The following is a 21,524-nucleotide window of genomic DNA, read 5'->3' on the forward strand; positions in this document are numbered from 1 at the left end:
CGGTATGAAAGTAGTCTTGTATTTTTGGAGTTCTCCCATCGTTTAATTCCTCTCTATCATACTCCTGTTCTTCAAGCAGAATTTCTTGACTGGAATTAGTTCCAGATATTCTTATTTTTTCTGTAGCTTTAGGAATGACACTGCGCGGCCTCCCACGCCCCTTCTTTTGCATATCTGTGTGGCCGCCACGTTGAGGAGATCTAGGCAAAGGTCCTGGGTTAGGTTCTATACCAGAAATAAGCAATAGGTATAATATTACTAGCAGAGAAAGACATTTGTTATACTTCCACTTAAATTGAGGTAGCATTTTCCTCCAAGAGCGAATCATTATCACACAATGTTGTATCAACTCTTCTCTTGAGATTATCACGCCAACACCTTCGACAGTCGAGACACTCCCCATATAATTTGAAATATAATAATAATAGAAAAATTGTACACCAATTTTAATTATCATCAAAATTAAAGTAGCAAGAAATGTATATTTGTTTTTTATTTGATTAATTCAACAATTATTAATTATTATTGTTGTTGTTATTATTACCACTTACATGTTACACTTTTTGGCCTTATTAATAATGTATTACGTAAAGAAAATGTTTTGAAGGTACTTTTAATAATTAAAGACAAATTCAGTAGTGTATCAATTAAAAAATGAAATAAAGTCTATCTTGAATAATTTAAAAATATATCTAATTAAACTACATGTGACAAACTGTCAGTTAACACTCATCAAATCTATGTAACAATTGCTTGAACAAAACTATAATACATAAAATACTTGTTTTCATTTAAATAAACATTGCTATAAAATAGTAATAATAAAATAAATAGTAAACTAATATAAATGTTGAAGTTAATGTAATTAATTTATTTCCAAATACATATATTAAAGTTACTCTCTAAAATACAAAATATATTTTAAGTATTATAGTCTGAAAATAATTTGAATTTAATGAATTTATTATTATTTTATCTTACAGGTTTTTCTTATTATATCACATCATCCATTGGTACAACAGTTAGCATTTATCATTCTGAATAGAACCATGACAGTTTTTTCAAGTCAAAAACATGAACTTTCTTCATTAAAGGTAAAAGTTTATCATTAAAAAGAATTTTAAATATTTCATTTTTGTAATAAATAAATGAAAATATAAAGTAATGATTTTGTATATGCCCTATTTAATTTGAATGATAAACATTATTTTAGTAAATAAATTTAAATAATAAATATTAATCTTTATAGTATATGTAAACAAAGGAAAATTTTGTCTTTACTTATATAAATAATACATAGGCTGTTTTTTTCTTCGAGCTCTGATGGTCCATAAAAAAAAAACAAGTGTAAATAACAAAATGAATTTATTACCAAAAGTTAGGTACAGACATGGTTACTTTACAACATAATCACTGTGAAGATTGAGGTATTTGTCATATCTGTGGATGAGCTTTTTCATCCTTGTCGTAGAATGTTGCCACTAATGATTTGAGATGGGTCCTAATGTTTTGAGGATCATCATTAATCTTGAACCTCTGCCTTCCTAGCCACTTTTTCTGTTTAGGAAAAAAGTGGAAGTCACTCGGCACTAAATTGAGGCTATACACTGGGTGTTTAAAGGTGGTGAAGACTTCCACCTAGCTTAAAACTTTTTAATGTGTGAAGACTTCCACCTGTTTCCTGAACTGAAAATGTGGCTAGCAGGGCAGAGGTTTGAGACTAATGACAATCTTCAAAACAACGTTGTTAAGGCCATCTCAATTCACTGGCAGCAACATTCTATGACAAGGGGATGGAAAAGCTTGTCCACAGATATGACAAATTCTTCAGTCTTCACGGTGATCATGTTGAAAAGTAACCATGTCTGTACCTAACTTTTGGTAATAAATTCATTTTGTTATTTACACTTGTCTTTTTTTTTTTTTTTTTATGGACCATTGGAGCTTGAAAAAAATTCAACCTCACACATTTGTTATTTATATTGAATAATTATGTACAATTATGATAGCATTTATGAAATATATGATAGCATTTATGTATATGATAGCATTTATAGAAAATACTGCAAAAAGAGAGAAAAGTTTAGTATTAATTTTATTGTGGGAATTACAAAAATAGAATTTTCTAAATTATTCTGATCTGTACAATATTCCATAAATTTTTACATATATATTGTTAGGACTGAAGAGGCAGCTTTTATTGGGTTAATTTAATATTTGAGTTTAAAAGTGTTTGGAGTTTAGGACACAAGACAGAAGCATGAGAGAGGAAGATTCAAATCAAAAAGTCGGTAAAACAAATGTTTTTTCTTGGAATGTCAGAAAAATAGAACATTTTTTGAGAAGATTTGTAGTGAAGACAAAGTTCTGTTGTCAGGTTTTGTGAAAGTATTGTTCTTTGTCAAGGTTCTTTGAATTTGTAAAGGCCTCGTATGGTGAACATATACACCAAGAAGTGTTGGACTTTAGATTGGGTTATATTACTGTAGTTTGATGTCAGAAATTTAACAGTGGATTTGTATGTGTAGTTTGAAATTATAATATGTTCTCTGTTTATATGCTAATTATTATGGAACCTGTGTGAAACATAAATGTTTGTTTTGTGTTTTCATCACATCTGTCAGGTTATATTTTGGAAATATCTTAACTCCATACTCTATCCTTCCTCTAATAATACTCCATTATTTAATAATCTATAAATCACTATATATTAAGTGAAAATTACATGTCAGTAAATAAATCTTAATCAAACAGTCATTTAAACAAGTGCATTTAAAAATAAGTTGTATTTTGAAGAGAATATGAAATATTTTATTAATAATCTATGAATAAAATACATTGAAAAATTATCTATAAAATAGTATATAATTTCTAATTTTTTTTTTCTTGTTGTATATACTCAACATTCATTACCAACCGTTGGCATTTATAATCACTTTAAATTTCAAAAAACTATTTTTTTCCTCTCTCTCTTTTTCAATGTTTTTTTTTTCTGTGTGAGTATTTTAAATCGAAATTGAGTAGAGAAAATCACAGAAAATTTATTTCTTGTCATTGATTCTTATGTTTTGTAGAAATTCATTGTAGATTTAATTGTTTCACTTGTTTGAAATGCAATAAATTATAAAAATGCCATCTAGCAGTTTAAAAAATAGATATTTTTCAGGTTTTAATTAAATTTGAAATAATAATAATAATAATAATAATAATAAAATGTGTTATTTTTCTGCATTAAATACAATCATTTATTATAAGAATTATTTACACAAAAATTTGGTTAGTGATAAGCAATTTGTTTTAATAAAATTGAATCAGAAAAACTTAAATTATATTTATATAAATATGAAAAAACTATTACATGTAATAGTTTTTTCATATTTATATTTACTATTTACAATGTAACTTTGACAAAGTAATAAAAATTACTAAAACATTATATATTCATTGTATAATATGTTCTTAGGATAAACAAACAAATTCCCAAAAACATATTATACATGATGGATGTAGTTGCAGATTTATGAAATTCAAATAATTCATTCATTAAAATGAGTTATCAATGTTTATTTTTTACATTTACAATGTGATTTACAGTGTAAAAAAAATTATATGCGTACCAGAAAGTAATTGGCATAAAAAGTCTTTGGATTAACCTTAAAATCAACCTTGTGGTATTTTTAAAACAAAACACCTTTTTTCCTTAGCAAATTATTCTTTAATAAACAAAAGCTAATGCTTTTGGCCATTTCCAATGACTGTCCTCAGGCTATTTTATAAAAATTGAATATTTTTAAATTATAACAGAATATGAAAGATTGAATATAAATGTAAATATTAATTTGATATATACAGTATAAAGTTAAAATGAATTTTTTATTTAAAATTAGGTTAAAACTAATTCAGAACCAGAATTTAGTGCTCCTGAAGAAACATTAGAAAAATCTTTGGAAACTAAAATATATTCTAGTCATTCATTATCAGCAATAGCATCAAATGAAAATGCATCAGTTCAAGAAGTTACTAAAAGCAATAGTAGTACAGAAGTAAGGAAATCTGATATTTCAGCAGTTGAATCAAGTGAAGCTTCTGATCATAGAACACCTGATGAAGCTGCTGAACAAGGTATTTATAATTTAATCTGAATTAAAAGTAATCCAAAATTAGGCAAAAAGTAACTTCTAATAACCATTATAGCAGTTGTTGATTATCCATCTGATGGCACAAATATTACAGATGAAGAAAAAGTAGAAGCAGCTCAAAGAATAACACAATCTCAGTTTGAATATATACAGCAAAATTTTTCTTTAAATGAGAGGTAAGTGTTTTATATTTAATAATTTTTGTTTAATATTTTTCTTAAGTGTAAAATAAAAAATTTTATAACTGATTGATATTAAAATTAATTTTCAGACCATTCTTAGAAGCAATATTTAATGCTCTTGAATGTCCTGAAAACGATCATGCAGCATTATTTGGATTATGTTTATTTTATGCTTTAGGTCATAATTCAGGTAAGAAGTTTATGTCAAATCTTATAAAATTGTGATTTTATTCAGAAATTTAATGAACTTCTTAAGATTTAAATTATTATTTAGATAAAATTTAGTTAAACATAATCTTTTGGGTGAATATGTAATGTTTGAAATGTTAGTTTTAATGACAGTATTAGTATTATTTGTGCATAATTTTTATAACTACTCAATTTGATTTTTTCAATAACAACAATTATTTTTTTTAACTTATCTTTCTTTATGGAATACAAAGTTGGTAAGTATACTGTTTTCAATTAGTATAAGAATTTAAAATACAGTAGATCCCCCTATAAAAGCGTTTCCTATAGTTATGATTCCTATAAAAATTGTGGCATTATCCGTAAACAACGGTAAAAATAACTCCTATAATACGTAAAACGTCATCGGGCAGCCGAACTACTTACCCGCCGTCCGTAGCGCCACGCTACGGCGAGTTAGGCGACCTATCGTCTGTTTAGTACTGTAATTTTATACATTTCTTGTGAAAGAAACATTTCTTATTTAACGGCCATAAAAATTATTTATATTAATGATGTCTCCAAAGGTCAATGAAGTTTTCGCAGAAAAATAATATCAGAAATCGCGGCCGCAATTTGATGCGCTGTTCCGCGATGAAACCAAGCTTTAGCAACGAGCGTAGTCAAAGGGTACACACTCGGTAAGTAATCCTACAATTTTTTGTTTATAACGTAGTTTATACGGATTATTTTCAAAAAAATATACGTATTTTGGAAATGTTGAGTCGAATTAGTCTAGAATCGATTAATTTTATGAAAGAAAACCTTTCAAACAGCCGTAGTCCGTAAACTATGATTCCTACAAAATTGATTCATAAAGAACGGAACGTATCTACCGTCTTATGGGGGATCTACTGTATGTTGAGTAATATAGATTTTATGAAGTTTATATAAATAGAAATGTTTAAATAATTTTATAATAAGCTGTTTATAGTTTTAGTATTTTATTTTATTACATTAACATTTTTGTTCTATATTACTTTCAATGAAAATATTCAACTTTTTTATAGAGAATTTCTTAAATAACAATGTTAATATATTTGAAAAATATATACCTAATTTATTTATATATTTAATAAAAGTTTTAACATGTGAAATAGTACAGTTACAAGTTTATCACCAAAATATTTAATAACACTGTTTTCATACAAAGATATTAAATACATAAAGTATTCATTTCTGTTTGAGTTTGATTTCTAATAATTCATTAACTATGTAAAGAAGTCTGAACTAATTTGTGAATAAAAGTAATAGATGATAAAGGAAAATAATAATAATATACATTAAGAGAGTGTAAACAAAAATCTGCACACAAAAATCAAACATCATTAATTTAACATGATTATTCAAGAATACAAAGTTAACAAAAATATTTTCTTCTATATCTAAATTATGGAAATTGGTCTTCTGTTGGCATATTTTTTAATTTTAGTCTTGACACTAGCTGTAGGACTTCAAAAGTGCTCTGAATCAAATTAACAGTGTTTGGACCTGATGCACTGTTTTAGTTTTTGCATCATTTTTGGCAGATGCATTTTCTCATTTTTATACATCATCCATTTCAGCTGATACTAGAATTGTTCAAGTTGATGTATCTGAGGAATGTTTGCAATGCTATTGTTTGCTGACATAACAGTTGCCATATTCCTCTAGCACAAACTGTCTGTTATGTAATGCATATCTGCAAGGTCTGGCTAGAAGGCACACAGGCCATCTGAGTGGTGTTTGTTTCTTGAGTAATGGGATTAACCTCTTAATACACTCCTATGATTGTACTTTGTCTGTGCAGAGGCTAGAGGGTGCTATGAATGCTTGAGATCTTTATTTTGGTCTGATTTCTATTGAAATCAACACTTTCTGAGGAAATTTTACCCATGTATTAATCACAACCTCATCCTTACAACAGTGTGTATTGTTTCCCAGTGCTATCACATTCGTCAATGGTAAAATATGACTATCATTCACAACAATATCAAGCCTTTCAACAGCAGAATCCTTTGAAATTTGAGTTTGTTTGTTTTTTTTTTGTTGTTGTTGTTGTTGTTGACTTCTTTCACTTTCAAAGGACAACATTTTGATTTTTCTGGATTAGTATGTTTTTAACATAATGATGAGATATTTTGAATTTTTTTCCAAATATTCTTGGGTTTATCTAACTTTTTTTAACTCTCTTTCCAATGGCTCTTTGGCTTACTCCCTGGACATCTACCAATAGTCTTAGCACTTTCCAACTTTTTATGATACTCTAAACTGCCCATCTTGCTATCCCATATCCACAAAATGCTTAACTGTGAAGCATCTCCCTCCTTCTTTCTTAACATTGTTTGTAAAATTTGCCAACTATAATTCTTCTTTTTTCTTCATTAAGTTTTCCCATTTTTTTACATTTGGAATATTTAGTACATTACATTCCTGATTTTTTAAGTAAATAAAAAAATATATGTTGAAACTCTAGTAGTAAAAAAAGTTCAATATTATTGAACAGTATTGTTTAAATTTATTTTAATCTTATTTAATTCTTAATCAAATATAAGATTTTCAGTTGTTAATATTATTTTATTTCATGAAAAAATGTAGTAAAAATTTTTATACAGTATTCAAAGTTTGATACTTTATAAATTAAAAATGGAAAGTTTGATTTTTTTTCTGCTACAAACAGTTAATTATAATAAATAAGAGAAAAACAAACATCACACTTCTAAGCAGGGATGTAAACAATAGATGGCAATGTGATATCTAGTGAGCATTTTGTACTTTAGACTGCAATAAACTGTTTTCTAATATTCTCAAATATTATATTTCCACTCCTGCAGATAGCTTGGAACAAAGATGATTTGTTCTGTTGTTTTCAAAATCCATTATATCATATTTGTAAAATCAAAGGTCAACAGTAATCATGTTTTTAAACTGATTTGTTCTCTTGTTCTTCAGTTATTTTAGTAATTTGATTAATCTTTCTTTTCTAATTTAATCTGTAGTCAAATTTATGAATCCAAGTAATAATTGTCTTCATAATTGAGAAACTTATCTCCTGACTAATTTTAACAGATACAATTTTTTTCTTGTTTGTGTAATTCTCCATTCTTACTTTATGTATGTATGTATGTATAGGGATATATGGAGGGTCATGGGAGCTAAATTATCCTGAGTCAATAATTTGTCTGGAAGCAAAGATTGGAGAGAGGTCTGAATAGTGCAAATGGCAACATATCTGCATAATAAGATTGGCTTGGAGTGGGACTCATAATAGGTCACTATCTGTTCAGGTTTGAATCCCACTCAAAGCCAATTTTTTTCAGAATGTTCTAAATTTAATACAATGTGATGGCTTAATCAGCTACCTCTAGCCAAATTGCCAAATTATTTAATAATTAATTAGTGTTAAGTGGTCTGATAAAGAATCCAGCCATTCATTTAATACATATACATACATACTGTTAATGCTATTGAATCTTGATTCTTTTGATAGCCTTTTTTATTCTTGCATATCTGTGTAAGTCTGATAGTTCCATTTTATTAAATAATTATGAAACAATATGGTTTATTCTTGCTGATTTGTATAACAGTGAAGTTCTATTTTAAGAGTATTTCTTTGATATATAAATTTATAATAAACTTATAACCAATTATCCTTATTAATAGCAAATTAACAATAGATTTCTTTGAAAATGTTTTTGTTTTTCAAGTAAAATACTCTTTTAAAATCAAATTCAGTTATATGTGGTTATTAAAAGAAGTTTTGCATTCTACAAAGTAGAAAGAATGTAAAATTGCTGGGATTATGGAAAGTTTATCGAGATTTTTCTATCCATAAATTTGTCATTAAGTAATTAATGTAATATTAAATAATTGCTAATATAAATGTTCTATTCAATAATTTAATAATTTCTTTCTTTTGTTCTTTTGTTGATATAAAATAAATGATAGGAAATATGAAGAAATGTTAAATTATGGCAGTTTTTTTTATGTAGTAATAANAACTTATGAATTTTAACATTTTGATTGTAAAAAAATTTTTTTGCCTGTTTAGGAATAAATCAAGACCTGTTAGATCAAGTTCTTATGCCAACAGAAAAATCAGAAGTAAGATAGTATTTCAATTTTGTTTAAATCAATATCATACAACATTATAAAAGTTAGATACATTTAATATTTAATTTTTTAAACATATATATATACACACACAATGTTTTTTTCAAATAACTCAATCTTCATCATGTATATGCTTGATGTTATAATTTTCACATAAAATTTAATGCACCAATTCTGTTTATACAGTTGGATACATTTTAAAAAATTCAGCATAACTGTTTACAAAATCTTTTTTCGAAATAGTAATGAGAAAAAACGTGTGGAAAAATACTCTAAAAATTTTGCACGTTTACATGTAAAAGAAACACTGTGTAAAAAAAAATAATATGGAAAAATGGAAGGTCAGTTTCAGACCTTAAAAATCAGTAAAAATAATTTGATACATGATAATTTGATGATAATATGATGTCTTTAAACAAAATATTTTAATTTTAATTAAATTACAATTGTCCCGTATTGTTTCCCAGTGCTATCACATTCGTCAATGGTAAAATATGACTATCATTCACAACAATATCAAGCCTTTCAACAGCAGAATCCTTTGAAATTTGAGTTTGTTTGTTTTTTTGTTGTTGTTGTTGTTGTTGTTGACTTCTTTCACTTTCAAAGGACAACATTTTGATTTTTCTGGATTAGTATGTTTTTAACATAATGATGAGATATTTTGAATTTTTTTCCAAATATTCTTGGGTTTATCTAACTTTTTTTAACTCTCTTTCCAATGGCTCTTTGGCTTACTCCCTGGACATCTACCAATAGTCTTAGCACTTTCCAACTTTTTATGATACTCTAAACTGCCCATCTTGCTATCCCATATCCACAAAATGCTTAACTGTGAAGCATCTCCCTCCTTCTTTCTTAACATTGTTTGTAAAATTTGCCAACTATAATTCTTCTTTTTTCTTCATTAAGTTTTCCCATTTTTTTACATTTGGAATATTTAGTACATTACATTCCTGATTTTTTAAGTAAATAAAAAAATATATGTTGAAACTCTAGTAGTAAAAAAAGTTCAATATTATTGAACAGTATTGTTTAAATTTATTTTAATCTTATTTAATTCTTAATCAAATATAAGATTTTCAGTTGTTAATATTATTTTATTTCATGAAAAAATGTAATAAAAATTTTTATACAGTATTCAAAGTTTGATACTTTATAAATTAAAAATGGAAAGTTTGATTTTTTTTCTGCTACAAACAGTTAATTATAATAAATAAGAGAAAAACAAACATCACACTTCTAAGCAGGGATGTAAACAATAGATGGCAATGTGATATCTAGTGAGCATTTTGTACTTTAGACTGCAATAAACTGTTTTCTAATATTCTCAAATATTATATTTCCACTCCTGCAGATAGCTTGGAACAAAGATGATTTGTTCTGTTGTTTTCAAAATCCATTATATCATATTTGTAAAATCAAAGGTCAACAGTAATCATGTTTTTAAACTGATTTGTTCTCTTGTTCTTCAGTTATTTTAGTAATTTGATTAATCTTTCTTTTCTAATTTAATCTGTAGTCAAATTNGTAATAATAATAATAATAATAATAATAATAATTTTGAAGCTTTTGTTAGTAACTTATGAATTTTAACATTTTGATTGTAAAAAAATTTTTTTGCCTGTTTAGGAATAAATCAAGACCTGTTAGATCAAGTTCTTATGCCAACAGAAAAATCAGAAGTAAGATAGTATTTCAATTTTGTTTAAATCAATATCATACAACATTATAAAAGTTAGATACATTTAATATTTAATTTTTTAAACATATATATATACACACACAATGTTTTTTTCAAATAACTCAATCTTCATCATGTATATGCTTGATGTTATAATTTTCACATAAAATTTAATGCACCAATTCTGTTTATACAGTTGGATACATTTTAAAAAATTCAGCATAACTGTTTACAAAATCTTTTTTCGAAATAGTAATGAGAAAAAACGTGTGGAAAAATACTCTAAAAATTTTGCACGTTTACATGTAAAAGAAACACTGTGTAAAAAAAAATAATATGGAAAAATGGAAGGTCAGTTTCAGACCTTAAAAATCAGTAAAAATAATTTGATACATGATAATTTGATGATAATATGATGTCTTTAAACAAAATATTTTAATTTTAATTAAATTACAATTGTCCCTCTTTTCATTTATTATTGGCAAAATTTAATAAATTTATATTATTTGCATAAATTTTATTTTTATTTAACTTTTAATTAAACAACAAATGGTATACAAAAAGTATTGTGATTTGAAAGAAATCAAAAGTAATACAATAGTAAATTATTCAATGGGATCAGTTATTTATTTAAAATTAATAAAAAGTTACTATATTTTTAAAAATTAAAATATAGAATACAGTCACAAGTTAAAATACAAAATTGACACAGATTTCAAGGTAATGAATTATGACTTGAAACAGTTAAATCATAAAAAAATATGTTTGTTTTACTTTTTTCTTATCCATATGCGTTTTGCTGTCTTTCTTTGTCCTCATCAGTGGATAACAATACTTGTTTTACATTCGTGCTTTTATATCATACAAAGCTATCCTAACATGCATCTAATGACATTCTACTATTTAAGTTTATATTATTTACATAGTTACTGAATTGGAAAGAAGGCAAAATGCATATGGATAAGAAAAAGTAAAACATTTTTTTTATGGTTTATCATTTTTATGGTTTTTTTTATGTTTCAAATCATAATTTATTACCTCAAAATTGGTGTCAATTAAGTATTTTAACTCTGGACTGTATTCCATATTTTAATTTTTTTTTTTAATTTTTAGAAATATAGTAACTTTTTATTCATTTTAAAAGTAATACAGTTGTACAAATTGTCAAACTTCAAATTAAATTTTTTACGGCTATTTCAATCACAGGATAAAGTCCAAATGAAAGATTGATTGTTGCTGTGTATGTTCAAATAAGTTGTATAAAGAGCTAAATCTTAATCAATGGCCAGCTTGCTGAGATGGTAAAAACATTAGCCAACTGCTGTAGGGGACATAGGATTGTAACCAGATGATCAAAACTTTCAGGAGTTTTTTAGGGATATTCTATTCCAGACATGGCCTTGTCCCTCACAACCTAGCTGCCTCTATTGTAGACCTGGCAGAACTTACAATGGTATGATACATTGTAAATTCTGCCCGTTCAAACCTGTCCCATGGTATTCCAAAAATATCTCTGGTCGAAACGTAATGACCTTGACCAAGATATCTCATTTCTGCATTTGAACGTTTTTGACACTAGATGTCACTAGTCGTCATAATTTTTATATTAAAACTAACTTCCAAAATATAATTTTTTTTGTTTTTACATTTTTTAATATGTCTATTTTATTTGTGCAGAATAAAAATAATTTTGGACAATACAATAGCCATGATTATTTTTTTCTAAAACGTGTAATTTTTGTCAGGCTTAACATTGACAAAAATTCACCTGAAGTGACACACATTGGAGAAAAATTTCAACATGGGATAGGTTAAAGGGCATCTCAGTGCCAACAAGGTGGAAAGAGTCCAAAGAAACAGAGCCAAATTGTAAAAACAGACTTGTTTGTAATAATTTACTTGATTGATATATCAACATATCAAATGTTTAAACTTTCAATAATAATTTTAATTATTGAAATATTGTTTTATACTTTGAAAAAAATGTCTGTTTTTTAAATGGAAACATTGTTCCATAATTGTCTTTAATCTAAAACATAATATGAAAAAAAAAAAGGAAGCATTTAACTTTTTGCCACAGCCATCTTGCTTACGTTAATTTTGTAAACTGTCCAAAGGCAATATTGGTCAGTCAGTTAGTGATATTTTAAAAATTCACCAAAAATCAAATTATCATTATATTCATATGAAAAAAATTACGTACATTTATTAATCTTTCGTCTTAAATACAATATTTTTCAATACATTTTATTAGAAAAATTTATAAGAAAAAAAATTGCCAATAAAAAGAAAATAAAATGTCAGAACTGAAGGGCATAACTTGAGTATTTATAACATGTTGATTTATTATAGCTAAATAAACTTATTATAGCATAAATGAACTTATTATAGTGATATTATTTCATGAATCAATGCTAAAAATGAAATAAAAATTATCAGAAAAAAATGCATTAATTAAAATTTTTTAAGTCAACAAAACACTACCTGGAGAAAAATACATAAAACAGACGATAGACAAGATGGTGCCATCAAGTGCTGACATCTATTGTCAATAAATTTTATAAAAATCGATTTTTACTATGGTAATGATGAATTGTTACCCTCAAAGTTTTGTTTAACAAGGGGGTAACAATCGATTGATACTTTTGGAGGCAAAAGGTTAAGCAACTTTTAATAAAAAATACATTTAAGTAGAAAAATTACTCAAAGGCATTGTAAATTTAATTATAGCAATATAGATTGAATATAATCAAATACTTTAATATTTTGTAATACATGATATTACTGTTTAGAAGATGCATCTCATAAATATAAAGGCACAACTTGTTATGCAAATAAAAGCTAAACTAATAATCATACAACAAAACCAATTTAATTTTGTGGTAGTTACAAATTATAAACATACTAAAAAATCATGTAAATAAACAATATAATTACATGAGTTTTTAGTATGTTTATTTGTAATTTGTAACTACTGTACCTCAAAATTAAATTGGTTTTGTTGTATGATTATTAGTTTAGCTTTTATTTGCATAACAAGTTGTGCCTTTATATTTATGAGATGCATCTTATTGTTTTTCATTTTTTATGAAAACAAATGAAGAACTGTTACTCAAGTGATTTGTCAACAATTCGATTATTTAAACAAATACTTTAGTTTGAAAGCAAATGCATTGCAACATAAAAATCATTTTATCTTTGTTCATTTATTATATTTAGGCTGTAATAAAAGTAATTAATTTAATAGAAATATACCTTTTCAATAAAACTGTTAATATCAGCAATCATTCTAAAACTTAATCTACAAATAACAAATGAAATTGATAGATAAATATTGTAAATATGATAAATTTTATCTCTTATTTATTTGTATTAAGTTATAAGTTATCAATTAATAAATTCTTGTAACTATTAAAAACAAAATTCCTTTTCTTGTAACTTTTCTTATCTATTAAAAACATGTTCTTGTATGTTGATAAAAATTTCTTGGAATCTTTTTAGCTGATACTACAATATTTTATTGCTGTCAAATAAACATTTCAGTTTAAGTGATTATGATGCCTTAAGAATGATAAAGCTTAGCTTAAACAGAATTTTTTATGTTTTTATATTCAAAAATAAAAATAAAAAAATTTGTTTTGGACATTTGAAATTTTTTGATAGTTTGGATAAAGTCTTCATCTTGTGTAAATAACAGATTTTAAAATTATATTAAAAATTTTTGGTAGGGATGAACATTTTATATTAAATGAAATAATTATAATCTTAAATAACTTCATAAAATAGATTTTCAATTTATATTTTCTAGTTTACATGCTTTATTTGTATTATTTTAATAATTATGCTTTAAAATAATATAAAAAATATCTTTAAAATATGTGTTTCTATCACTATTTAATAAATATATTTCCTTTGCAGACAAAACAATGGTATAATATTAATCTGGTAGAACGTCTAATTAAAATTATAAATCTCAGTTGCCAATATAGTAAGTTTTATTTTAATTGATTTTAAATAAAATGGTCAAATGCGTGTTTCATTTTATATTCAGAGTATAATTAATAGTTTTTCATTTCGTTCTTATTTGTCATTTTTATATGTAGAAAACAAATATAAAAACATAACAAGTATTATATTTTCATGTCTCTGAACATATCTGCAGTAAGAGTTTGAACTTAATCATAATTTTATATATATATATTAGTGGGTGAACAATTCAACGCTTGGCGAATTCTGCTTCGCAATGAATTTGCCAAGCATTGGATTGTTCACCCACTAATTAGCCAAATTCCTCGTCATCTAATTAGTGATATATATACATATATATTTTACATAAAAAATCAGGACATATGTATTATTAAGACATCATTTAAAACATTTTTAATTTTAGAATTTTATTGATTTTATCTGTGATGAAATTTTTATTTTTTACATTTTGATAAATGTTAAAAGCTGTGTTGTTTAAATACAAACAGAATTTTAAAAACAAATCTTTATGAAATGGTAAATATATAAAGTATTTTGTTTATAACATCAGTTGAACAAAGTAATTAAAATCAAAATTTTTAAGTGGCAAAATAATCTTGATTTTGATAAATCAAATTCAAATCAGTTTAAAATTTTTTGGCTCTCTTAATGAAGATTTTGAAATGTTTTTGTTCTTTTTTAAGTAAATTTTTATGTATTAGTGTAAAATTTTTACTGATAGAAGTAATTCTATATTTATTTAAAATTTTTTATTTTAAAATAGAGAGTCGGATCAGATTAGCTACTCTTCAGATGAGCTTGTTGTTATTAAAGCAGTTGGTTATAAAAGATGGTCAAAGTTTCTTACAAGATCGACATCTTGCTGCTATTGAACAAGCAAGAGAAGAGAGTACATTACTGCTACGAAATTTTTATAAGGTACTTGTCAGAGTCAAAATAATTTATGAATAATTTAGAATTAAATATTATTTAGTACAAATATATATTTATAATTTATTTCAGAATAATTCTATGCACATTTATTTTTATTTTTTCAATTTCTGTGGCGAAAATTGAAAAATTGGCTTATGATGATTTTAATTAAATTTTATTTTATTTAAAATAAATGTTGATTTGAAATTTGTTAGTTGGTACCATAAATCTTTGCTTAATTGCCTATTTCTTCCTTAAACATTCATGGGTGATTAATTAACTGAAATATTTTTCTTTTAGTACTACAATACCATAAAGGCTAGTTTCCACTATAAAATTTTGTCCAACAATTATCAAATATTTTGTTACAAATTACAATATTTTATCTGTGATGAAATTTTTATTTTTTACATTTTGATAAATGTTAAAAGCTGTGTTGTTTAAATACAAACAGAATTTTAAAAACAAATCTTTATGAAATGGTAAATATATAAAGTATTTTGTTTATAACATCAGTTGAACAAAGTAATTAAAATCAAAATTTTTAAGTGGCAAAATAATCTTGATTTTGATAAATCAAATTCAAATCAGTTTAAAATTTTTTGGCTCTCTTAATGAAGATTTTGAAATGTTTTTGTTCTTTTTTAAGTAAATTTTTATGTATTAGTGTAAAATTTTTACTGATAGAAGTAATTCTATATTTATTTAAAATTTTTTATTTTAAAATAGAGAGTCGGATCAGATTAGCTACTCTTCAGATGAGCTTGTTGTTATTAAAGCAGTTGGTTATAAAAGATGGTCAAAGTTTCTTACAAGATCGACATCTTGCTGCTATTGAACAAGCAAGAGAAGAGAGTACATTACTGCTACGAAATTTTTATAAGGTACTTGTCAGAGTCAAAATAATTTATGAATAATTTAGAATTAAATATTATTTAGTACAAATATATATTTATAATTTATTTCAGAATAATTCTATGCACATTTATTTTTATTTTTTCAATTTCTGTGGCGAAAATTGAAAAATTGGCTTATGATGATTTTAATTAAATTTTATTTTATTTAAAATAAATGTTGATTTGAAATTTGTTAGTTGGTACCATAAATCTTTGCTTAATTGCCTATTTCTTCCTTAAACATTCATGGGTGATTAATTAACTGAAATATTTTTCTTTTAGTACTACAATACCATAAAGGCTAGTTTCCACTATAAAATTTTGTCCAACAATTATCAAATATTTTGTTACAAATTACAATATTTTATCTGTGATGAAATTTTTATTTTTTACATTTTGATAAATGTTAAAAGCTGTGTTGTTTAAATACAAACAGAATTTTAAAAACAAATCTTTATGAAATGGTAAATATATAAAGTATTTTGTTTATAACATCAGTTGAACAAAGTAATTAAAATCAAAATTTTTAAGTGGCAAAATAATCTTGATTTTGATAAATCAAATTCAAATCAGTTTAAAATTTTTTGGCTCTCTTAATGAAGATTTTGAAATGTTTTTGTTCTTTTTTAAGTAAATTTTTATGTATTAGTGTAAAATTTTTACTGATAGAAGTAATTCTATATTTATTTAAAATTTTTTATTTTAAAATAGAGAGTCGGATCAGATTAGCTACTCTTCAGATGAGCTTGTTGTTATTAAAGCAGTTGGTTATAAAAGATGGTCAAAGTTTCTTACAAGATCGACATCTTGCTGCTATTGAACAAGCAAGAGAAGAGAGTACATTACTGCTACGAAATTTTTATAAGGTACTTGTCAGAGTCAAAATAATTTATGAATAATTTAGAATTAAATATTATTTAGTACAAATATATATTTATAATTTATTTCAGAATAATTCTATGCACATTTATTTTTATTTTTTCAATTTCTGTGGCGAAAATTGAAAAATTGGCTTATGATGATTTTAATTAAATTTTATTTTATTTAAAATAAATGTTGATTTGAAATTTGTTAGTTGGTACCATAAATCTTTGCTTAATTGCCTATTTCTTCCTTAAACATTCATGGGTGATTAATTAACTGAAATATTTTTCTTTTAGTACTACAATACCATAAAGGCTAGTTTCCACTATAAAATTTTGTCCAACAATTATCAAATATTTTGTTACAAATTACAATATTTTATCTGTGATGAAATTTTTATTTTTTACATTTTGATAAATGTTAAAAGCTGTGTTGTTTAAATACAAACAGAATTTTAAAAACAAATCTTTATGAAATGGTAAATATATAAAGTATTTTGTTTATAACATCAGTTGAACAAAGTAATTAAAATCAAAATTTTTAAGTGGCAAAATAATCTTGATTTTGATAAATCAAATTCAAATCAGTTTAAAATTTTTTGGCTCTCTTAATGAAGATTTTGAAATGTTTTTGTTCTTTTTTAAGTAAATTTTTATGTATTAGTGTAAAATTTTTACTGATAGAAGTAATTCTATATTTATTTAAAATTTTTTATTTTAAAATAGAGAGTCGGATCAGATTAGCTACTCTTCAGATGAGCTTGTTGTTATTAAAGCAGTTGGTTATAAAAGATGGTCAAAGTTTCTTACAAGATCGACATCTTGCTGCTATTGAACAAGCAAGAGAAGAGAGTACATTACTGCTACGAAATTTTTATAAGGTACTTGTCAGAGTCAAAATAATTTATGAATAATTTAGAATTAAATATTATTTAGTACAAATATATATTTATAATTTATTTCAGAATAATTCTATGCACATTTATTTTTATTTTTTCAATTTCTGTGGCGAAAATTGAAAAATTGGCTTATGATGATTTTAATTAAATTTTATTTTATTTAAAATAAATGTTGATTTGAAATTTGTTAGTTGGTACCATAAATCTTTGCTTAATTGCCTATTTCTTCCTTAAACATTCATGGGTGATTAATTAACTGAAATATTTTTCTTTTAGTACTACAATACCATAAAGGCTAGTTTCCACTATAAAATTTTGTCCAACAATTATCAAATATTTTGTTACAAATTACAATATTTTATCTGTGATGAAATTTTTATTTTTTACATTTTGATAAATGTTAAAAGCTGTGTTGTTTAAATACAAACAGAATTTTAAAAACAAATCTTTATGAAATGGTAAATATATAAAGTATTTTGTTTATAACATCAGTTGAACAAAGTAATTAAAATCAAAATTTTTAAGTGGCAAAATAATCTTGATTTTGATAAATCAAATTCAAATCAGTTTAAAATTTTTTGGCTCTCTTAATGAAGATTTTGAAATGTTTTTGTTCTTTTTTAAGTAAATTTTTATGTATTAGTGTAAAATTTTTACTGATAGAAGTAATTCTATATTTATTTAAAATTTTTTATTTTAAAATAGAGAGTCGGATCAGATTAGCTACTCTTCAGATGAGCTTGTTGTTATTAAAGCAGTTGGTTATAAAAGATGGTCAAAGTTTCTTACAAGATCGACATCTTGCTGCTATTGAACAAGCAAGAGAAGAGAGTACATTACTGCTACGAAATTTTTATAAGGTACTTGTCAGAGTCAAAATAATTTATGAATAATTTAGAATTAAATATTATTTAGTACAAATATATATTTATAATTTATTTCAGAATAATTCTATGCACATTTATTTTTATTTTTTCAATTTCTGTGGCGAAAATTGAAAAATTGGCTTATGATGATTTTAATTAAATTTTATTTTATTTAAAATAAATGTTGATTTGAAATTTGTTAGTTGGTACCATAAATCTTTGCTTAATTGCCTATTTCTTCCTTAAACATTCATGGGTGATTAATTAACTGAAATATTTTTCTTTTAGTACTACAATACCATAAAGGCTAGTTTCCACTATAAAATTTTGTCCAACAATTATCAAATATTTTGTTACAAATTACAATATTTTATCTGTGATGAAATTTTTATTTTTTACATTTTGATAAATGTTAAAAGCTGTGTTGTTTAAATACAAACAGAATTTTAAAAACAAATCTTTATGAAATGGTAAATATATAAAGTATTTTGTTTATAACATCAGTTGAACAAAGTAATTAAAATCAAAATTTTTAAGTGGCAAAATAATCTTGATTTTGATAAATCAAATTCAAATCAGTTTAAAATTTTTTGGCTCTCTTAATGAAGATTTTGAAATGTTTTTGTTCTTTTTTAAGTAAATTTTTATGTATTAGTGTAAAATTTTTACTGATAGAAGTAATTCTATATTTATTTAAAATTTTTTATTTTAAAATAGAGAGTCGGATCAGATTAGCTACTCTTCAGATGAGCTTGTTGTTATTAAAGCAGTTGGTTATAAAAGATGGTCAAAGTTTCTTACAAGATCGACATCTTGCTGCTATTGAACAAGCAAGAGAAGAGAGTACATTACTGCTACGAAATTTTTATAAGGTACTTGTCAGAGTCAAAATAATTTATGAATAATTTAGAATTAAATATTATTTAGTACAAATATATATTTATAATTTATTTCAGAATAATTCTATGCACATTTATTTTTATTTTTTCAATTTCTGTGGCGAAAATTGAAAAATTGGCTTATGATGATTTTAATTAAATTTTATTTTATTTAAAATAAATGTTGATTTGAAATTTGTTAGTTGGTACCATAAATCTTTGCTTAATTGCCTATTTCTTCCTTAAACATTCATGGGTGATTAATTAACTGAAATATTTTTCTTTTAGTACTACAATACCATAAAGGCTAGTTTCCACTATAAAATTTTGTCCAACAATTATCAAATATTTTGTTACAAATTACAATATTTTATCTGTGATGAAATTTTTATTTTTTACATTTTGATAAATGTTAAAAGCTGTGTTGTTTAAATACAAACAGAATTTTAAAAACAAATCTTTATGAAATGGTAAATATATAAAGTATTTTGTTTATAACATCAGTTGAACAAAGTAATTAAAATCAAAATTTTTAAGTGGCAAAATAATCTTGATTTTGATAAATCAAATTCAAATCAGTTTAAAATTTTTTGGCTCTCTTAATGAAGATTTTGAAATGTTTTTGTTCTTTTTTAAGTAAATTTTTATGTATTAGTGTAAAATTTTTACTGATAGAAGTAATTCTATATTTATTTAAAATTTTTTATTTTAAAATAGAGAGTCGGATCAGATTAGCTACTCTTCAGATGAGCTTGTTGTTATTAAAGCAGTTGGTTATAAAAGATGGTCAAAGTTTCTTACAAGATCGACATCTTGCTGCTATTGAACAAGCAAGAGAAGAGAGTACATTACTGCTACGAAATTTTTATAAGGTACTTGTCAGAGTCAAAATAATTTATGAATAATTTAGAATTAAATATTATTTAGTACAAATATATATTTATAATTTATTTCAGAATAATTCTATGCACATTTATTTTTATTTTTTCAATTTCTGTGGCGAAAATTGAAAAATTGGCTTATGATGATTTTAATTAAATTTTATTTTATTTAAAATAAATGTTGATTTGAAATTTGTTAGTTGGTACCATAAATCTTTGCTTAATTGCCTATTTCTTCCTTAAACATTCATGGGTGATTAATTAACTGAAATATTTTTCTTTTAGTACTACAATACCATAAAGGCTAGTTTCCACTATAAAATTTTGTCCAACAATTATCAAATATTTTGTTACAAATTACAATATTTTATCTGTGATGAAATTTTTATTTTTTACATTTTGATAAATGTTAAAAGCTGTGTTGTTTAAATACAAACAGAATTTTAAAAACAAATCTTTATGAAATGGTAAATATATAAAGTATTTTGTTTATAACATCAGTTGAACAAAGTAATTAAAATCAAAATTTTTAAGTGGCAAAATAATCTTGATTTTGATAAATCAAATTCAAATCAGTTTAAAATTTTTTGGCTCTCTTAATGAAGATTTTGAAATGTTTTTGTTCTTTTTTAAGTAAATTTTTATGTATTAGTGTAAAATTTTTACTGATAGAAGTAATTCTATATTTATTTAAAATTTTTTATTTTAAAATAGAGAGTCGGATCAGATTAGCTACTCTTCAGATGAGCTTGTTGTTATTAAAGCAGTTGGTTATAAAAGATGGTCAAAGTTTCTTACAAGATCGACATCTTGCTGCTATTGAACAAGCAAGAGAAGAGAGTACATTACTGCTACGAAATTTTTATAAGGTACTTGTCAGAGTCAAAATAATTTATGAATAATTTAGAATTAAATATTATTTAGTACAAATATATATTTATAATTTATTTCAGAATAATTCTATGCACATTTATTTTTATTTTTTCAATTTCTGTGGCGAAAATTGAAAAATTGGCT

General features: G+C 24.5%; 1 protein-coding gene across 1 annotated transcript in view; it reads left to right on the forward strand.

The window, feature by feature from the left end:
- LOC111630034 (protein CLEC16A homolog) overlaps positions 1-21,524 on the forward strand; it is a 75,812-nt gene that overhangs the window by 39,417 nt on the left and 14,871 nt on the right. The window contains exons 10-24 of the mRNA XM_023374036.1: positions 961-1,094; positions 3,888-4,122; positions 4,195-4,315; positions 4,411-4,511; positions 4,765-4,767; positions 10,274-10,326; positions 14,244-14,313; positions 15,076-15,252; positions 15,954-16,079; positions 16,832-16,957; positions 17,710-17,835; positions 18,588-18,713; positions 19,466-19,591; positions 20,344-20,469; positions 21,222-21,376. Coding sequence (XP_023229804.1) covers positions 961-1,094; positions 3,888-4,122; positions 4,195-4,315; positions 4,411-4,511; positions 4,765-4,767; positions 10,274-10,326; positions 14,244-14,313; positions 15,076-15,252; positions 15,954-16,079; positions 16,832-16,957; positions 17,710-17,835; positions 18,588-18,713; positions 19,466-19,591; positions 20,344-20,469; positions 21,222-21,376 — 1,805 coding nt within the window. The remainder of the gene's footprint in view (positions 1-960; positions 1,095-3,887; positions 4,123-4,194; positions 4,316-4,410; positions 4,512-4,764; positions 4,768-10,273; positions 10,327-14,243; positions 14,314-15,075; positions 15,253-15,953; positions 16,080-16,831; positions 16,958-17,709; positions 17,836-18,587; positions 18,714-19,465; positions 19,592-20,343; positions 20,470-21,221; positions 21,377-21,524) is intronic.

The sequence above is a fragment of the Centruroides sculpturatus genome, unplaced genomic scaffold, assembly GCF_000671375.1.
Source record: "Centruroides sculpturatus isolate CEXI.00-Female unplaced genomic scaffold, Cexi_2.0 scaffold646, whole genome shotgun sequence".
Classification (NCBI taxonomy): domain Eukaryota; kingdom Metazoa; phylum Arthropoda; class Arachnida; order Scorpiones; family Buthidae; genus Centruroides; species Centruroides sculpturatus.